At 41.4% G+C, this 18,394-nt stretch overlaps 2 protein-coding genes across 2 annotated transcripts in view; one reads left to right on the top strand and one right to left on the bottom strand.

Annotated features, from left to right (window-relative positions):
• The window catches only part of LOC306708807 (piezo-type mechanosensitive ion channel component 2), a gene marked incomplete at both ends in the record, with an annotated part of 30,232 nt that extends 14,805 nt beyond the window's left edge, over positions 1–15,427 (top strand). Inside the window, 30 exons of the mRNA XM_079176748.1 lie at positions 225–326; positions 443–608; positions 1,961–2,204; positions 2,325–2,421; positions 2,661–2,820; positions 3,798–3,887; positions 4,013–4,101; positions 4,534–4,599; positions 4,815–4,927; positions 5,078–5,198; positions 5,585–5,659; positions 5,843–6,009; positions 6,230–6,426; positions 6,663–6,824; positions 6,999–7,418; positions 7,542–7,800; positions 8,686–8,874; positions 9,007–9,214; positions 9,407–9,539; positions 9,661–9,808; positions 9,912–10,126; positions 10,561–10,719; positions 10,902–11,049; positions 11,539–11,727; positions 12,359–12,451; positions 13,109–13,278; positions 13,861–13,977; positions 14,597–14,676; positions 14,847–15,072; positions 15,172–15,427. Coding sequence (XP_079032874.1) covers positions 225–326; positions 443–608; positions 1,961–2,204; positions 2,325–2,421; positions 2,661–2,820; positions 3,798–3,887; positions 4,013–4,101; positions 4,534–4,599; positions 4,815–4,927; positions 5,078–5,198; positions 5,585–5,659; positions 5,843–6,009; positions 6,230–6,426; positions 6,663–6,824; positions 6,999–7,418; positions 7,542–7,800; positions 8,686–8,874; positions 9,007–9,214; positions 9,407–9,539; positions 9,661–9,808; positions 9,912–10,126; positions 10,561–10,719; positions 10,902–11,049; positions 11,539–11,727; positions 12,359–12,451; positions 13,109–13,278; positions 13,861–13,977; positions 14,597–14,676; positions 14,847–15,072; positions 15,172–15,427 — 4,859 coding nt within the window. The remainder of the gene's footprint in view (positions 1–224; positions 327–442; positions 609–1,960; positions 2,205–2,324; positions 2,422–2,660; positions 2,821–3,797; positions 3,888–4,012; positions 4,102–4,533; positions 4,600–4,814; positions 4,928–5,077; positions 5,199–5,584; positions 5,660–5,842; positions 6,010–6,229; positions 6,427–6,662; positions 6,825–6,998; positions 7,419–7,541; positions 7,801–8,685; positions 8,875–9,006; positions 9,215–9,406; positions 9,540–9,660; positions 9,809–9,911; positions 10,127–10,560; positions 10,720–10,901; positions 11,050–11,538; positions 11,728–12,358; positions 12,452–13,108; positions 13,279–13,860; positions 13,978–14,596; positions 14,677–14,846; positions 15,073–15,171) is intronic.
• An 895-nt stretch (positions 15,428–16,322) lies between these two features.
• atp5f1e (ATP synthase F1 subunit epsilon) lies at positions 16,323–17,915 on the bottom strand. Its single transcript, XM_079169768.1, has 3 exons — positions 17,813–17,915; positions 17,341–17,462; positions 16,323–16,505 (listed from the first exon to the last, which is right to left on the bottom strand). Coding segments are annotated over exons 1-3 (156 nt in total). The 5' UTR covers positions 17,845–17,915; the 3' UTR covers positions 16,323–16,503.
• Between the last annotated feature and the right edge of the window lie 479 nt (positions 17,916–18,394).

The raw sequence follows: 18,394 nt of genomic DNA, 5'->3' as shown, positions 1-18,394 counted from the left end.
ACAAATATTACGTTAACTCCCGTAAATGAAAAAGAAAAGCTTCAAACTCTCACATTTGAGAAGCTGAAACCAACAAATGTTTGGTGTTTTTTGCTCGTAAAACTATCAAAATATTTGCTGATTCATTTTCTGTCACTTGACCTGTTAAATAAATCGTTAATAATAAAAAATGTCACCGTCTACATATAAGTCTCCTTGAACGTCTATTTTTTCTTCCTCATCAGATTACCCCTGGAGATCTGCAGTTCAACCTTTGACCTCTAATGTTATTAAATGGTTTTACCTGCCCGACTTCGCCATGAGACCCAATCCTTCATTCATATTCTGTGAGTTTCACTTCTCTATCTGTACGCTCCTCTCTTCTCTGCTGACTTTGAACCTGTTCCTCCTCTGTATTTTAGATTTTGACCTCCTCCTCCTGTCTCTCTCCTGCTCTCTGCAGATGACCACCTCCTGTTGCTCTGCTCGTCTCTGCAGTGGCAGGTGTTTGAGGAGGAGAACCGAGCAGTGGTGCGACTGATTGCTGGAGACAACGTTGAGATCAGCCGCAGTCTGGATCCTTGTTCCTTCAACCAGTTCATACCTGTAGATAACTTCCTTCACTGCAGGTCAGAAACAGAACCTTTTTTATTTTCAAGTATTTTTCTTTCCATTATATCTCAGACTTGTCTTTGTCTGAATGTCGATTTGAATCTTTCATGTTTATCTATACAAACTCATTTTTTTTTATGTTTGATTTATTTTCTCGACTCACTCACTGTGAGTCACCCTCAGAGTCTAAATGTATAGACCTGAGATAAAAAAAACAGGAAATAGCCTGAACTCCATAATCCAGCACTTAGTTCATCTCTTCCAACAGCTTCCTGCTCAGCAGGTTAAACCGCTGGTGGAGAATATTTTTAGTCCATCACGCTGGTGTGTGGTGGCTCAAAGAGTATTAAGGGGTGGAGTTAGATCATTACTTTATGTGTGGTTTCAAACTCATGAAAGCTGTTCTGGTAAACCGAAACTGCTGCCTAAGCAGTCCTGGACATCTCCCATTTAGTTTACGGGCTTCTTCTCACTTTTTACTAAGAGTCTTCGTCAGTGTCACAGACAAAGCAAAGAAGCTGTGTTGTTTCATTGGCTGATGAAGTTGGTTTTGAGTTGGAGAGTTGATTGTATTTTATACGTCGATAGATGTCGATCATCACATACTCTGGGTCTCATTGACAAATGGTATGAGGTGTTTTGCGATATTGTTCACTGTAATAATGAATGAACAACAATCATAGCAAATGCTGAAATGATCATTAACTGGAAAATTAATCAATAGTTTTGATAACCTATTATTTAAATGTAATTTATGCTTTTGTTAATACATTCTATTAAAATGTATATTTACTTATCAACAAATCAATTATTGAAGAAAAAGCTATAGATTAATTAATAACAAAAATAAGCATGAGATGGATCTATAGACATTAACACCATTAAAACAACATCAACAAATGAACAACCATTAAATAACACGTGTTTAAGGAATAGTTTGACATTTTTAGAAATACCCTTATTCACATTCTTGCAGAGAGTTCGATGAGAAGATTGATACCACACTCTCATATATGTACGCTAAATATGAAGCTACAGCCAGGAGACGGTTAGCTTAGCTTAGCATAAAGACCGGGAACAAAGGGAAACAGCTAGCCTCACGAGGCATGGTGTATTTTATAACTTTCGACAGCGCTAAAAAAAGAGGCGATAGAATTATAATTTGTGTACAGAGACGTGAGTGTGGTGTCGATCTTCTTACCAAAGTTTTTCACAAAATTTCAAACTATTCCTTTTAGTACAATTCTGTGATAAAAAAAACGTCTCTGGTTCTGATATATTTTTAAAAGTCTCTTTAAATGACTCTTTGTCTGTGTTTATCTGTTCTGGCAGCATGTTTTCTCAGCGTCCCTCTCTGTCTGGTCCTCAGGTGCTACCTCGACATGGTGAAGGTGTTTGTGTTCAGCTACTTCTTCTGGCTGGTGCTGTGCCTCATCTTCATCACCGGCACCACGCGGATCAACATCTTCTGTCTGGGCTACCTGGTGGCCTGTTTCTACTTCATGTTGTTTGGAGGCAGCGTGTTGATGCAGCCTGTCAGGTACATCCTGCGACTGTGGGACTGGCTCATCGGCTACACCTGCTTTGTCATTGCCATGAAGAACCTGCTGTCTGTGAGTGTCCACACAGTAAACCAGTGCAAGCACCCACCACTTAACTTGTGAGTCTTTTGTGCGGGCTCTACGCTGTCAATTTCAGCCTCTTTCTGCCATTCCCGTGTATTTTGTAATCAGCTCGGATCTTGTGCCTACCTGGACAGCCTGTTGAAGAACGGCTGCTGGTTGATTCAGGCCTTCAGCATGTTCTGCACCATCAAAGGCTACGACGTCCGTAAGTGTCTGCAACAGATGATGATGAAGGACAACTTAAATGTCAGTGCATTATTGTTTGTACAGAATATAGGTGTTATCAAATTTGGTTGATATTAGTATTACAAATAAACTTGGTGTTAGAAATATTGTCAGTAGAGGATGCAGAAATCACACTTTATTGAGCTTTTTTTTAATTTCCTAAATAGTTTTGTCAGATTATTGAAGTATAGAGTATAACTATTTCTTAAATTTCGTCAGCTGCTCCTGACGCTGAGTGCGAGCTGCCGGAGGGTGAGGCCGGCATCGTCTGGGACGCGATCTGTTTCACCGTCCTCCTGGTACAGAGGAGGGTCTTCCTCAGCTACTACTTCCTGTACGTGGTGTCTGACCTCAAGTCGTCTAAGATATTGGCCTCCAGGTCTGTACTCCACACTAACCTCCTGTTTAGGTCCCTATCATGCTGTAAAGCAGGTGTAAGTGAACTGTACAGTTAGGGTGAGAGGTTACAAATGGCAACGAGGGTAAAAGTTTGATAAATAAAAACATTTTTTGATACATTAAACCCAACTTAGCTTGCCTGTATTCAGTTTATAAAAGAAAACCAAAGGGACGTGATAGGCAAAAGAGTCCAACTTGCTTTGGATGAAGCAGCTCACTGTTCAGGGGAAGTTTCTTTTGCGCTCTATTTTATGGGTAATCATCAATAATTTCATAATTATTTCACAGAAGTTTTTCTGGCAAGAAGAATGTGGTTGTTATTGTAAGGAAAACAGTAATTTCATGAATAGCATAAATATTAATTTACTATTATTTTTATAGAAACTTTATTCTACATAAATATTTAATTGTTACATATTTTGACATGTTCAGCTGACCTGCTGTGAACTCACTAAACAACTCAAATGCTTGCAATTAGTTGGACATTATTCATTTGAGATGTAGCACTCACACACACACACACACACACTCACACACACAACCTCACACTTGACCACCATGGTTAAAATGAAAAAGGGACTCTGCTGAGTGCAATGATTCCTCCCACAATAATATACGGTTTGGCCATTGTACATTAATCAGTTAAGAGGTAATGCGCCTTTTTGTTTATTTGCCACTCTCACAGCCACAGCTCCTTTTTTGCCAATTGGCATGAACACAAACACACATCTTCCACCTCACACATTTCACCTCCATGCCACATTTCAGCCTCCCAGGGCAAAAACTGTGTCCGCTGAAGGGTGGGGAAGCTTTTGTGGAGCAACCGACTGACAGACGAAGTGAGCTACAGAGCTGCTGGTCGCAGCTAAAAACACACGCAGCAGTGGTAAAATGAACAGATGGTGACCACAACACTTTAAGTCATGCTCTGTTCCTCTACCTCTCTCTACCTCCAAGGGGCGCTGAGCTGTTTGAGGCCAGAGTGAAGAAGGAGGTAGAAGCCAGACTGGAGATGGAGAAGAAATCTGTGGAGACACTGAAGAAACAGTAAGACACATTAAACAGTGTAGAGTCAGTACGACGTACATTTACAGAACAACATTCACTGTTGTCACTGTCAATATAAAATACGTGGTGATCAGCTAACTTGCCTTTCCACTCTCTTCCTCTAGGATGGAGAAGATTAAATCTAAACAGACGAGTGGGCCTAAAGCAGCAGACAAACCAGCTCTTCCTGCTAATGAGGAGGAGGAGGCGCTGCGTAACATAAGTGCATCTATTTTCTGTTTCTACTGTTAATAAGCCAGCAAAGCATGAGCAAGCATTCACAATTCTATATTTACCGCCCATGAAACATAGATAGAAAGTCTGTAAATAAAATACAGATAAATAAATAGACCATTAATACCACATTTCTAATAGGTTTCTCTTTTGTGACAGAAACGATTCTATAAGCAAATTCTATCTATTATTATAGCTCCAGTCTTTTATACACATTTGAGCTCAAATCAGACCCATATTTGAACTTTATTTTTACGGTGAAAGATAATTTTGTGTCAACATGGGGTGTTGCACTTTTCACTGAGAGCTATACTTGTATGTAAGTGTTTACTTTATGGAACTCTTTATCATCGAAAGGGAGAAAATCATCAAATATCTGTGACGACTAAACCGACTGATTTGCGTTTTCCAGGTGATGAAGAGAAGGCAAAGAAAGATGCGGGGAAATGGTGGAAGCCTTGGGTGTCTAAGCCAGGAGGTGAGCAGCAACATCAGCCAACATAAACACTGCTCAGTGCTCTCAGAGGGAATGAATGATTTCCTATCATAAAATCATCTCCTCAGGTTATGTAGTAAAACAGTAGATACAGCCGCTGAGCTGCTGTATTGGCTCAGCTGTGGATCAGATGCCTTGCTCAAGAGCTCAACAGTATGCATAGTGATGCAGCTTTGACACTGTTCTGTTTCATGCAGTGGAAAACAACTGTGGCTACAACCTGTTTGAAAGTGACAGCGAGGAGGAAGAGGAGGAAGTTACAGAAAAGAAGGAAGAGGAACCACCACCAAAGAAGAAATCAGCTTTCCAGGTGAGAGCCAGAAACAAAACCTGAAACACAAAACTAACTATTTTTTTCTACATCCTTTAGGATCATCGTCTAAACGTGAACACTGAGAGAGTTGTTGCTATGTTGTAACATCATCAGTTGACAGGTGTATCTGTGTCTTTGATATCCCAGTTGGCCTACGACGCCTGGGTCACCAGCTCTAAGTCGACTCTGAAGGACCTGAAGAGGGAGAAGATAAAAAGAAAGAAAGAGGAGAAGAAGAGAGAAAAGAGAGAGCTGCAGAGACAGCAGGGTGAGAGAGCGTCATGTGGTGTTTATGAAACCGCTTCCAATCCTCCTCTACAGTCAGTCTTTGAATCAAAATGTCAGACTGGCTACCAACAACCACAGCTTGTTTCATGCAGTTATAAATGATAAGAAATGATTTGCTGATGATTTTAACATTTAGACACAAATCCAAAGCTTTACCTTCTGCGGAGCATGAATATGCTTGGAAAGTTTAAAGACAGTAGGTTATAAGATAAAGCGTCTTGTTTTCAAAGTTTTATCCTGCCCTAAGTGCCCAAAATGGAAAGCGACGTTAATTATAATGGTCACAGCAGTTGTGACGACATCCTGCTGCTGTTCGATTGATGGACCAACTGCCAATATGATAACAGTAAATCTTCTTTCTTCCAGGCATTGATAGAATGGACTCTAGTGAGGATGAACTGGAAGAAAGCACTGTGGAGGAGGAGGGAGAGGAGGAAAAAGGTAAACAGACTGCATTACACTCACAACAAACCTCTGGATTCCTCCAACGTTCTAACACCAGTTAACGTCTGAGTGAAAGGAACACTGAATTACTAAATTACTTTTTATTTGTTATAAGAGCAGGGAAACCTTTGATATACCAACTCATTCATGCTCACCTATGTACTTGTCCTCTCCTTACAGAAAACATTCTGCAGCGCGTCATTAACACCTTGAAGTTCAGCTTGGTCTTCATTAAGTCCCTGTTTGACGACGTTACAGGGAGTCTGAACTCATTCTGTAAAGAAACCCTGGACATTTCCAAGGTGCTGCGCTTCGAGCGCGCTTTACTCAGCCAACAGCAGAAGAAGGTGAGAGGAACGGATTTATAGCTGATGATTGAAAATGAAAGACATAACATGATATTAATTTAGCTACTTGTTTTAAGTTGATTTTTAGGTGTAACATTAATGATGCTTGGTGCATCATCAAAGGTGCATGCCCACTAACTCACATGGCTTTTGGGGACCCTTAATGGACAAACAGTACAGTTGTGGGTCAGCTACACCCTTTCGCTCCCTCGCTCTACAGGGTAAAGAGGTGAGCCAGGAGAGCGTGAAGCAGTTTTATGAAAACTGGATATCCCGTCAGAACACACTTTCATCTCAAGACGACCTAGACGACTGCCCGCCTTCTCCCTCCCCACCTGATGTCCCCTCCTCGCACCATGCCTATGCCAAGCTAAAGAACCAAGCTTCCAAAGTGTCCTGGGGCAGCAGCATTTCCAGGTAGGTTACTGGACACTGAGTCGGTCACATATTCACATCTCTCATGTTTTCATTCTGTTTTTCTGCTTCTACTGTCTTTCATCACACGTGTGCATACATGTGCTGCATGTGTAAACTTTGACCTGGCGACAAATTAAGTAAATGAATTGCATTATTAATGTACATATGTATATATACACAGTCTACCCCTCAGTCTAACCCTGTTTGCTCACCCGCTCTCTCCTCCTCGCCTTCAGCTGTATGACAGATGAGACGATGCTCGGCTCCCGGCAGCCGACCCAGGAAGAGCTGGACGATCCTCCCGCTGTGTCGCCTGCAGCTGACAAGCTCAGACGGAAGCTCCTGAAAACGGCCAACATCGACCTGACCTCCTTTGAGAATGTTGAACTTTCGCCAAGGTGAGGGAGAAAATCTTCAAGTGAAGAGAATCCTCAATATATGTACAAAATAGATGCACATTGTTTGTCTATGGTAAATCTAGACTTTCCTCAACGCTTTCAAATTTTGCATCACCATCTCCCCATTTGATTCTTGAAGTTGAAATGTCCCTGTCTCTATACTTGTCTCAAAAGCGGTGAAGATGAATTCCCACAAAAGAAGGACTACGAACAAGAAGAGGATGATGAGGAGGACATGGAGGGTGAGACGAAACGTGGGCAAGAACAAGAAGAGGATGATGAGGAGGACATGGAGAGTGAGATGCAACGTGAGCAAGGACAAGAAGAGGATGATGAGGAGGACATGAGGATGAAACGTGCGCAGGAAGAGACAGAGGTAGAGGAACTACGAGGGGAGGAGCGTGACGTGGAAACAGAAGACCTGAATGAGGAAGTGCAGCAGAGAGAAGAAGACGAATGCGCTGATTACCCAGAGTGCACATCGTTGGGCTTCAGGGAGAGTGATGGAGAGAAAAGCCTCGACCTCATAGAATCTCCCAGACCCTTGAGTCAGGAAACGAGGAACCTCACTGCCAGTGAGCTGCTGCTTAACAAGTCAGTACGCACAGAATTGTATTAGTTGGAACCATTTTTAATCTTTAGCAAGAGAGAGACAAGCTGCTGCGTGACATTATTATTATAACTTCTGTCTTTTCCTCCCTTCCCTCCATCCTTTAGTATGTTTGAAAATGACGAGATCTCAGAGTCCGATAAGTTTTTTGTGACGTTGCCGAGGCCACTGAAGCTGCTGATGGCCCTCTATAACACCATGGTGTCCAAGTCAGAGATGCTGTGCTACTTTGTCATCATCCTCAACCACATCGTCACGGCGTCGCTGCTCTCCCTCATCCTGCCCATTCTCATCTTCCTCTGGGCCATGCTGTCTGTGCCCCGGCCGAGCAAACGCTTCTGGATGACTGCCATTCTCTACACAGAGGTAGGCTATTACAACACTGAGTGGTGAGTTTGACATGATCTTCAAACTTGAGGGGCTTCATTGCAGTATTAATATTCATTTAAGAACAAATAGACACCAGGGCTGCAATCGGTTTAATGCTTGATAGATAAATTCATTCCACTTTGGAGGAATACTCAAAATGTTCAGATTAGAAAGTGGTTATTTTTCAAATAATACTCTGCTTGTAATACATAGGAATGGATGTTAACAATTCTGCATATCTTATACTTTTATTTGGCAGCTGATATTTTTTCTGTGCTATTCTGGATCCCTTCAAATCAAGTAGTGGGTGCAAGTCAAGCGAGTCAAGTTCATGTTGGACGGTCCATAGAAATTCAGTATGGCTAACGTAGTCCTACCCCACTGATTTTACACATCAAAGTCTGTTTACTGGTCTTTGGGAGTACCACCACATACGTGTATTATAATGCCTTTTGTGGCTCCAGAGAGAGCAGAATAAAGTCTGATAAATTGCCTCAACTGATTTCACTTGAGTCAGCATTGGTTGGGTCGAGACTACAATTTTGAAAATAAAAAAAGTGTGAAAGACTGCAAGCAGACACACACACACACTAATTTGAGCAGAGTCCAGAGTAAGGTCATGTATATATGTCTGAAGCCCGCTCCTCATCTCAGCTTCTGCTGACGCCAGGTTTTAACAAGGAAGACGAATGCATGGAATAAAAAATAATTGACTTTTTTTTCTCTGAATTTGCATATCCTTGGTTTACTAGTTCCATATGTGAACACCAAGGACAGAAAAAAATAGAATTAGTTTTATGGAGAAAGTATTATCTGATTTGGTGATCATTTTATTGTTTCAGCTGATGCATGATCCAGACCTCTCTTCCCTGTTTCTCTCAGCTGACTGTTGTGGTGAAGTACTTTTCCCAGTTTGGTTTCTTCCCCTGGACCACCTCTGCCTACAGAGGCATCAACGCCGATCGGCCCTTCGCCCTGCCCAACATCATCGGGGTGGAGAAGAAAGACGGCTACGTCCTCTTCGACCTCATTCAGCTGCTTGCTCTGTTTTTCCACCGCTCTATTCTGAAGGTAACCATGAAAGGTTACCCCACTCATTCAAATATGCCCATCTGCCGCTTTATGTCCTGTAAGCCGGGACCACCTGCATTGCTGCCGCGCTGCTAGTTTTGCATGTTAACATTCAGTTTGTTGTCCATGTAGTGCCACGGGCTGTGGGACAACAAAGAGGTTGAGATGCCTGATTTTTTCAAGAAGATGAAGAAGAAAGTTGACAAGAAGAAGATGACAGGAGGAGATAAGATGGGCAGTAAAGACAAAAGTCAACGCCGCCTGAAGTTCCTCCCTTTCCAGGCCTCCAGCCCCTCCATGTTCTGTAGACGAAAGAAAGGCGACTCAGCCGAATCTGATGGTGAATATTCAGAAAAGCTTAAGATATTTCGATCCAAATCGGACCCAGCAGTTTGGGTGAATCTACTGTGAGACTTCCACTTCTCCTTTATTTTCTGTTGTCTTTTGTTCTTTTTTTTGTCATTGGTAGTTGACATTAAACTCCATATATGACTAACATTTCTCCATTTCACATTTATTTTTTTCAATGGAGAGGTGAAGCCCAAAAAGCAGCACAGCAAAGACAAGAGACGGCAAAGAAACAAGGTACCGCTGACCAGGAAGCAGAGGATTAGACAGCTGTTCAGAGAGAGGATGCTCCAGGCCAAAGCTGCCATCATAGAAGTGTGCGTTGTTGCATACCGACCTCATGACATTTTAACATCATTTTACTGGTTCTTTTCTAAAATATAGAGTGAGTCAATATGGCACAGTGTGTTTTGACTGTATATTCTGTTTTTTCTCCAGCGCCCTTCACATTTACTTACCCATAAGGCAGTTCTTCTATGACATCATCCACCCAGACTACAGTCCTGTGTGTGACGTCTATGCCCTCATGTTTCTCATCGATGTCGTCAACTTCATCGTCACTATCTATGGATACTCGGCTTTTGGGGTAAGAGTCTGACCTGCCTGTCATCCAACCAACAATATACAGACTTTAAATGCATGTTATATACAGTACGACACAATCATGCTGATCGTTTGTCTGTCTGTAGAAATATTCTTCAGTAGCAGACATCACAGAGTCTCTCTCGGAGGACCAGGTTCCAGAGGCCTTCCTGGTCATGCTGCTCATGCAGTTTGGCACCATGATAGTGGACCGGGCCCTCTACCTGAAGAAGTCCCTGCTGGGAAAGTGTGTTTTCCAGGTGGTGCTGGTGTTCGGCATACACTTCTGGCTGTTCTTCATCCTCCCCGGGGTCACAGAGAGGTCATCAACTTAGTTTTTCATTGTCCTCATTTGTTAATTCAGTTGCAATTATCTTACTCTACAGGCTTTATAAAAAGCCTGTGTGATAGAAATAAAGGTAGATAATAATTTCCAAAAGGGACATGAAACATCATGAAAGTGCACATCGAGGGTGCTTGTCTTCGTCCTCCTAACTTCTTCTTGAGCTTCTATTCAATTTCAGGAGAGTAAATCGAACAATTCATCTAGAATGCTGTGAAAAATATGAACTTGACAAAACTAACCCACACTTACTTATCTTATATAACTTACAACCCTAATTCCAGTTGTTCAAGACTCCATTTGTAGAAGTTGAATAAATGGAGGGGAAAAGAAAGAAGAAAGATGCAAAGAATTGTATCTCAGATATTTTCATTGATTTTGCCTTATCTCATCATGTCTTTTGTGCTCCACAGGAGGTTCAACAGAAACCCCATTGCTCAGCTCTGGTACTTTGTGAAGTGTATCTACTTCGGCTTGTCTGCCTATCAGATCAAATGTGGCTACCCAAACCGCATCCTGGGAAACTTCCTCACCAAGAACTACAACTACCTGAACCTCTTCCTCTTCCAAGGGTAAGGGAACAGTTACTGGCTTTAATAAATACAGATATCTTCTTAACACAGCATGAAGTTATTATAAAGTCATCGAATCAGATACGTTTTCCACACTTTAAACGCTTGTGATAAAGTGTTGAGAGTGTTTGTGATTTGTTTTCTGTGTGGAATTTCAATTCTCCTCTCGTCTCCTCTTCCAGGTTTCGTTTGGTTCCCTTCCTGACAGAGTTGAGGGCCGTGATGGATTGGGTTTGGACCGACACCACTCTGTCTCTCTCCAGTTGGATTTGTGTTGAAGACATCTATGCAAACATATTTATCCTCAAGTGCTGGAGGGAGTCAGATAAAGTAATTGAGAGCGTGTAGTACACATACTGCTCGCTGTACTATTTCTACAGCTCAGACTCAAAGTTTATCAATTTAAATAATGTTTATTGAGCATTAAGTACACCATAATCTGCCTTAAAATGTTGATAACATGTTGCTTAATTATTATTTTTGTACTGGCATCTCCTTTCCTTATTGGCAGATAATTAATTAATTCATAATAATTGTTAATACATTAATATTTTTATATTTTTTTGGTATAAATGTAACTATTCTGTTGACCAGTACATTATTTAGTAGTTTATTAAATAAAAATACTAACAGTATAATGGTTAGAGCTTCTAAAATAAGAGGAAGTATCGATTAAATACATTTAAATTTATAACTGCTGGTCAGACAAAATATTCAATTGAAAGCCTTCAATCTGATAAATTGTGACATACATTTGTCTTTTTAAATTTCTTATTTTATAAGGTGAGAACTGTGGTAATTTTATTGTAATTCTTCCAGAAATACCCCCACACTCAAGGGCAGAAGAAGAAGAAGGTGGTGAAATATGGGATGGGAGGGTTCATCATCTTCGCTCTCATCAGCATCATCTGGTTCCCGCTCCTCTTCATGTCGCTGGTCCAGTCAGCTGCCGGAGTGACCAATCAGCCGGTGGAAGTCTCCATCCAGCTCAGCATCGCCGGATATGAGGTCAGGGTGGAAACAAGTTCATTTAACTCTGTGCTTACTTTCAACTTTTAGCGTTTTCATGCTTATATTCTAAAACACTAACGCTTATTCTCATCGAGGACTTCTTGCTTGTAAAAGGTGGAACAGCAAAGACGTGTATCGCTTGAAACGCTACAGTTAAAAAAATGCAGGTGTGGTGTCTCATGGATAAAGGTCACCATATTACACATCGCCATCATTTAACACAACAAACAACAAACCTAATGGTGACGCTACAGGATAAGTCAGTGGATCACCAAAGTCAGTAGGATGTATCCTCTGCGGACCATGAAAGTCTGCACAAAATTGCATAGTGTGACGACCCCTGCCATTTCGCCTCAATTAGTTGTTGCCGTGTTTTTTCAGATACCTGAGCTAGTTAGGGCTAAGTGGGTAGTTAAGATATTTCAGTCTGGACCAAAGGAGCAGACCGACAGACAGTCATCCCGAGAGCCAAAGACAACAACCACTCCCCTGCAGGACCATCGTGGTTTATAACAGTGATAACGTATTCACTTGCGCTTCTAACTGTGCTGTTCAGGTGCTAGTCATTGTCCATGTTTAGTGTGCGTGTATGTTTTACGGTTGAGTGCGTCCGATTGTGTTTCCACAGCCTCTGTTCACCATGACCGCTCAGGAGCAGAACTTGGTTCCGTATACAGCAGCTGGATTCAACAGACTCACCAAAGTCTACGCGACCCATCCAGTAAGATTTCACTGTAAACACTGAACTGAGACCACCAGAAACGTGGCAACGAATTAATAAAACTGTTGACTCTTTCTACTGTATTTGTCGTAGCAGTAATTATCTTAATTATAATAACTGCCTGTGGTCACGAGGAGGAGCACCTCTACGTTTGTAGCTATTTGTTGATGTAGATGTAAACTTGTGTGGGTCACTTTTCTTTTTTGTTTGGTCCACTTGTAGGTTTTAATGATTTTGAGAGTTTTTTTATTTGTTTCTCTTAATTGTAGGGTAGCCTGTTATTGTAAAACACAGTATTTTATAAACACAGTATTTTATTACAATTATTTAATGTGGATTTCATGAAAAGGGCTTCTGTATGTTGATACATACAGAAGTGATTGTTTTGGTGTCGACACGCTTTATATAAGACAATGCATTGAGAGAAAAATAATATAAAGGACATGTAAATAGAGAGATGAGGATTCAACTCATTTCAGAACACCATGGTGACATTCATTGAAATAACCGTGTTAATCTAATTCCCTTCTCTCTCTCTCTCTCTCTCTTTCTCTCTCTCTCTCTCTCTCTCTCTCTCTCTCTCTCTCTCTCTCTCTCTCTCTCTCTCTCTCTCTCTCTCTCTCTCTCTCTCTCTCTCTCTCTCTCTCTCTCTCTCAGTCCGCTATGCAGTTCATAATGAACTACGTGGTGGACGACATTGTTGTCGCAAAGATCAAGAGTGATGCCAGTCTGCTGTGGAGCATCAGCCCGGCAAGCCGAGCGGCCATGATACAGGAGCTCAGCAACTCCTCTCACATATACATGACCTTACGCTGGACGCTGCTCAGGTCAGTGTGTGTGTGTGTGTGTGTCGGCTTGTATTGTGACCTGTGTGTGTGTGTGTGTGTGTGTGTGTGTGTGTGTTGTTGTTTCACAATGCAATGCATATCCAGTAGGCTTGCATGTGTCATTGTTGTTTTCATGAGTGCTTATGTGCAAATGCTTGTGGACAATGTGTACATGTACTGGCATGAAATACATTCAATACCAAATTTTCGTAAATACATGTTATTCCGATACCTTTTACAAGTGTTTTTGCTACTTATTGTGCTATGTATATTAGTCAGATGTTTAGCCCTCCATCGTTTTACATGTCAAAGAAAGAAAAACAAATGTTCTCAAAAGTCCTTAAACTTGTTAAGATACAGACTCCATTAATGTGTAATCTGTGCATTAAATGCCTCTCCATTTATATATTGTCATATCCATTTCTTGGGGATTCAGAAATGTATCAAGTAGTTTACTATAAATGTTCAGATCTCTTCATTAAACTGTTTGGTAACTTAATGTTAAAATCATTTGGCTGGATTTTGCATAGATGCACATAGCATTGCACAAACTTTGGTACGCTCCTCTCCTTCCCTTCTCAGGGATGCGTCCATATCAATGAATGCAGAGACGGTGGGAGAACACACTGTGAAGTTTGAGGACAATGACTTGAGGGAAGGGATAATCCACATGCTCAAAGGCAACAGCAGCAAACCTGTGTGAGTCGCAGTTAACACACACACACACACACACAACCTGTTGGTTTTTACTTGGTTGTGCTATTACTGCTTGTATTCTTCTGGATTTGAAATGAAATGTGCTTAATGACTACAGATGTTAATGCTGGAGAATTAAACATGCTAGTAATGGCTATTGTAGTGACCCCGTTGCTGATTGTGTGTTTAGACGCGTGCCATAAATAACGAAGTCCAGTTTCCAAAATACGCACTTTATTTCTCACATAAACAGAGGCCAACCACTTTCTCTGTCGTTATCCATTTCCTCTACATATACTAAAGAAGTCATAACATTTACATTCATTAAATGTCTGCTCCTGCTTACTCAGCAACACCTGTCTCAAGCCAGCGCCCTGATTATATCAACCTGTGGCCTAATTGACAGCGTCACTACGCCCCCAAGTGGTGGGAGGTTGTAGAAAACAAAACAATAACAAAATGGCTCTTACAGCTATAATTAAGTAAACTCTAAAAATACTGAAGTAAGCATGACACTTTAAGAGCTTAAATATTGTATGTCATCAACTATTTCTCATTTGACAACCCAGACAGTCACGTGCAGCATCGCTGAATGTTTTCTTCATCTTATTCTGTCCTGTAGGATCATTAATTCTCTGCTACCAAAGTTCCTCAGGGGTCCCAAAGGACCAATATCCAAAATGGCAACCAGGATGACAGTAGGTTAGTTACAGCTTTAAGTATGTTGACCATACTACAGACCTTTTCTTCCATGAATTATAGCTGCATTGTACTGATACCATTCAAAGGGATCCATCTTGGATAAGGATCAGGTGGTGATCTCGTGTTTAAAACTTGCAGTTTGTTTTTAACCCCGGCATGTTTCCCCTCAGCGCAATCGGACCGGCCAGAACTCCAGGCGCTGGCTTTCTTCAGGCCCATGTCAGTCAATCTTCAACAAGTCAACAAAGGGTCAGAGAACGGGGCAGACCAGTGGTGGGTGGTGGAGGAGTGCTCCCCTGTGCTCCCCTTTGCCGACCACAAGTGTCACAACATCGAGATCGTGGTGTTGAGTGACAAAGTCAGCCCCTCCAGTCTGGGCTTTCTGGCTGGTCACGGGTAGGTAACAAGACATCTCACCAGCATCGCTCACAGTGGTATCGCTCTCACATTATTCGAACATGTCCACTCCCTCTGCTCCTCTTCTCTTCACCGCAGCATCGTAGGCCTGTACATGTCGGTGGTGCTGGTCATCGGAAAGTTCGTCAGGGAGTTCTTCAACGGGATCTCCAGGTCCATCATGTTTGAGGACCTCCCGTGTGTGGACCGGGTCCTGAAGCTCTGCACGGACATTTTCGTGGTCCGCGAGACGGGAGAGATGGAGCTGGAGGAGACGCTCTTTGAGAAACTCATCTTCCTCTACCGATCGCCGGAGACGATGATCAAGATGACCAGGGAAAAGAAGGACAGCTAGGGTTTGGTGGAATACCATCTGTTTAGTACGGGACATGGAGGGTGGATCGCCAGCTGTGGCTGCGTTCACACTGAACTCCCATCACTCAAAATGGATGTTTTAGAGCAAATAACATTTGGTGCAGAGGAGTCATTTTTCTTTCTATTTCAACATGTGTGCAATTAAAATGTAATTGGTTGCAAATGTAGCAGCAGGAGGAACTTGTGATTTCTGATCCAGAAACCTGCTGAAGTGGCCCTGAGCAAGATTTAAGATACTGACTGCTACTGATCTTGACCTCTGACATACATGGAGAGGGAAAGCAGAGAACAGATCAGCGTATATAAAAATGGATCGAACTGTTTTCCTTAAACCATTACAAGTAGTAATACCGACAAAAACACTTTTCCTGGTTTGATTGTAGTTTCATTTAGGTCATTAATGTTAGATTCTCTTGTCAGACATGTTCTATCATTCGCCTGTATCATACAGAATACAATCAATGACATGTTACAGTAATTTAGAAGGCACTAAACTAGAACTTCAATTAATCTGAACTGCAGTTAAAACAAATGAAGTGCCTGCCAGTTATTTGCTATAGTGTACTTGTTTTTTCAGACCACTGGTTAATGCATGCATTTCTAATGGTTTTAGACTCAGATTTTTAATGCTTGTACAGTACACACAAACACCCTATTCCCTAACATCGTACAGCATCAATGAAAGTTCAAACCATTGATATACTCATGGATCAGCACACGCATACCTCTGTAAATACCAGGTTTCTGTACATGACTATGTATACTACTGTACTGATTTATTTATACCAAAATAAAAATTGTTCGACAAAAATGTATCAGTGTCTCGTTCTGCAGTGCTGTAAATACGATATTCACCAGAATACAAGGAGACAACATGTATTTCCGATATCCATTTTTAATACAATTTTAAATTACAAATGAAAGGGAAAATACAGCAATTTCATTCAGGTCATCTTGATGTCATCCATCTTGTCTTGTCTTCTCCTCGGTGTGCAGGACTGAACAGTGAAAGGACCTCACAACTCAAGGTAAAACTATCTACATCCCGGCCTCAAATCCTGGAGAGAAAACAGAGAAAAGATAGAAACATTACTGAAAATTATTTTGCATCCCAAACAGATCTCGAGAATCATTCATATCAGTGACCGCAGGTTAAGTGTTAGTCTACTTGGACAGTAAACTCTCAACTTCTTTTATGACAAAAACTTTAAAGACTTGAAGTTCAACTTCGCAAAGGTCGGCCAAAATGAGTCATGAGCAGTTAAGTTGGGACATTTCCAGTTATTAAACATAACCTCCATACATGGGGTCAGTTGAGTATTGTGCATCAACTTTAAGGTATGAATAGTTCTGGTATAGGGACCCTGATCAGGAATAATTTGACCCCAAGTACACTGAATGAACGATGTTGACAGACTGCAGTGTGTCCAAACTTACATTCAACCCAAACCTCCATTGATCTAAAAGACATTTTACATATGTTTCCAGGAAACTCATCTAGAAAACATAATGCATCGTTATAGATGCATAATTATTAGTTATAAATGATCACCTTGATTAGGTACAACGTTAAAATGACGCCTACATGTTAGTGCAGCAGCAATACTATCACAATGACGATCCGGTCCTCTGAAAGGTCACCGTTGATACGGAACTGTATATAAATGCAGCAGATAATTCTTCTTCTGCTGCTGCTTTTATAAAAGCTAGGATGCACGTAATTCACATGCACTTCGACATTGTTAACTCTCTGAATGATTCTTCCACCGCTGACAACCTGCACCCCGTCACCGCTCATTGTCACAGCCGCCTATCCTCGTCACAGTCGGGGGGGCCATGGTGACTTTATGTGCCGGTATGATCAGAGTAACTTATACTATTTGATGAACTTACATGCTGCTTTGGCTTTGACGACCTTCACGTTGGATTCTGCGGCCTTCAAAGCGGTGGCTTGCAACTGCGGCTTCATCGCCGCCCGCACCGCGCTCGCGCAGATAGAGGAGAAGCGGATGTAGCTGCAGGGAGAGAACACTCGTTAGCCGCATGCTAAAGGACACGCGCTACTGACAGTGAAAAATCACAAGTGCTGCTTTAATGACTAATAATCCCATGCATTATCAGAAAGAGTCACGTCTTGGACGGTCATCAACTAACGTTAGTGCGGCAATCTAAACGCATGGGTGGTAAAGCTAATAGTTAACTAAAGCTAAGCTATGCTACGCCCTCTAAGGATTTAATAGACATAAAAACAACAAGGACGTTGCGAAAGTATTCAGTTATAATAACAAATCCTTATTTACAATAACGTGGTCAACACTGACCACAAAGCTAGCTCTCTACATATACATTATATGTATTTTATTACCTGAGGCCTGCCTGTCTCCAGTATGCAACCATCTTGCCTGTGTTATGCTTCAAGGACGGGTCGGGTATGTGCGTGATGACGACATTTGAGACACGCTGGTCTTTTCCCCGAACCAATAAGAACCGTGTATGATCATGATTGACAGCTTCGAGGGTCACTTGTCCCGCCTCCAGACAACACTTCAACCAGCCTTTTTTTTTTTTTTCTTCTTCTTAAATAACATGTTTCTTGCATGGTTTGGTGAAATGTCATACAGTCGGTTGATTGTAAATGTACCTTTAGATTATGTGGTGGCAGTAACTGAAGTAAGTTACCTTTACACAATAAATTGTTAGCTAGCCACCACATTTAGTTAGTTGTTAAAGAAGATCAAATTACTTTTGGGAAAATTGGAAGTGCAACAATAGCGTCCTAATTGTATGTATGAAATTATTTTACTGATAGTGTTCTGTTGGTATCTAGTTGGTTTGATGCTAGTATGATGTCGTTTAGTCAGCTTGGGTCCTGCATCTTTTTCATGCCCCCATTTGGTAGAATTGGAATTACTTTTGATTAGGTTTAGAAATAATAATGCTAATTTAT

The sequence above is a fragment of the Pholis gunnellus genome (genome assembly GCF_910591455.1).
Source record: "Pholis gunnellus genome assembly, chromosome: 2".
Classification (NCBI taxonomy): Eukaryota; Metazoa; Chordata; class Actinopteri; order Perciformes; family Pholidae; genus Pholis; species Pholis gunnellus.
The sequence above is the reverse complement of the archived record's forward strand: the minus strand, read 5'-3'. Positions and strand labels throughout refer to the sequence as shown.

Excerpts from the sequence above, each read along its gene's own strand:
- atp5f1e (XM_079169768.1), bottom strand. The coding sequence starts at position 17,844 with ATGGTTGCATACTGGAGACAGGCAGGCCTCAG. Across the intron at positions 17,463-17,812 it reads TGGAGACAGGCAGGCCTCAG|CTACATCCGCTTCTCCTCTA; the intron begins GTAATAAAATAC and ends CTCTCCCTGCAG.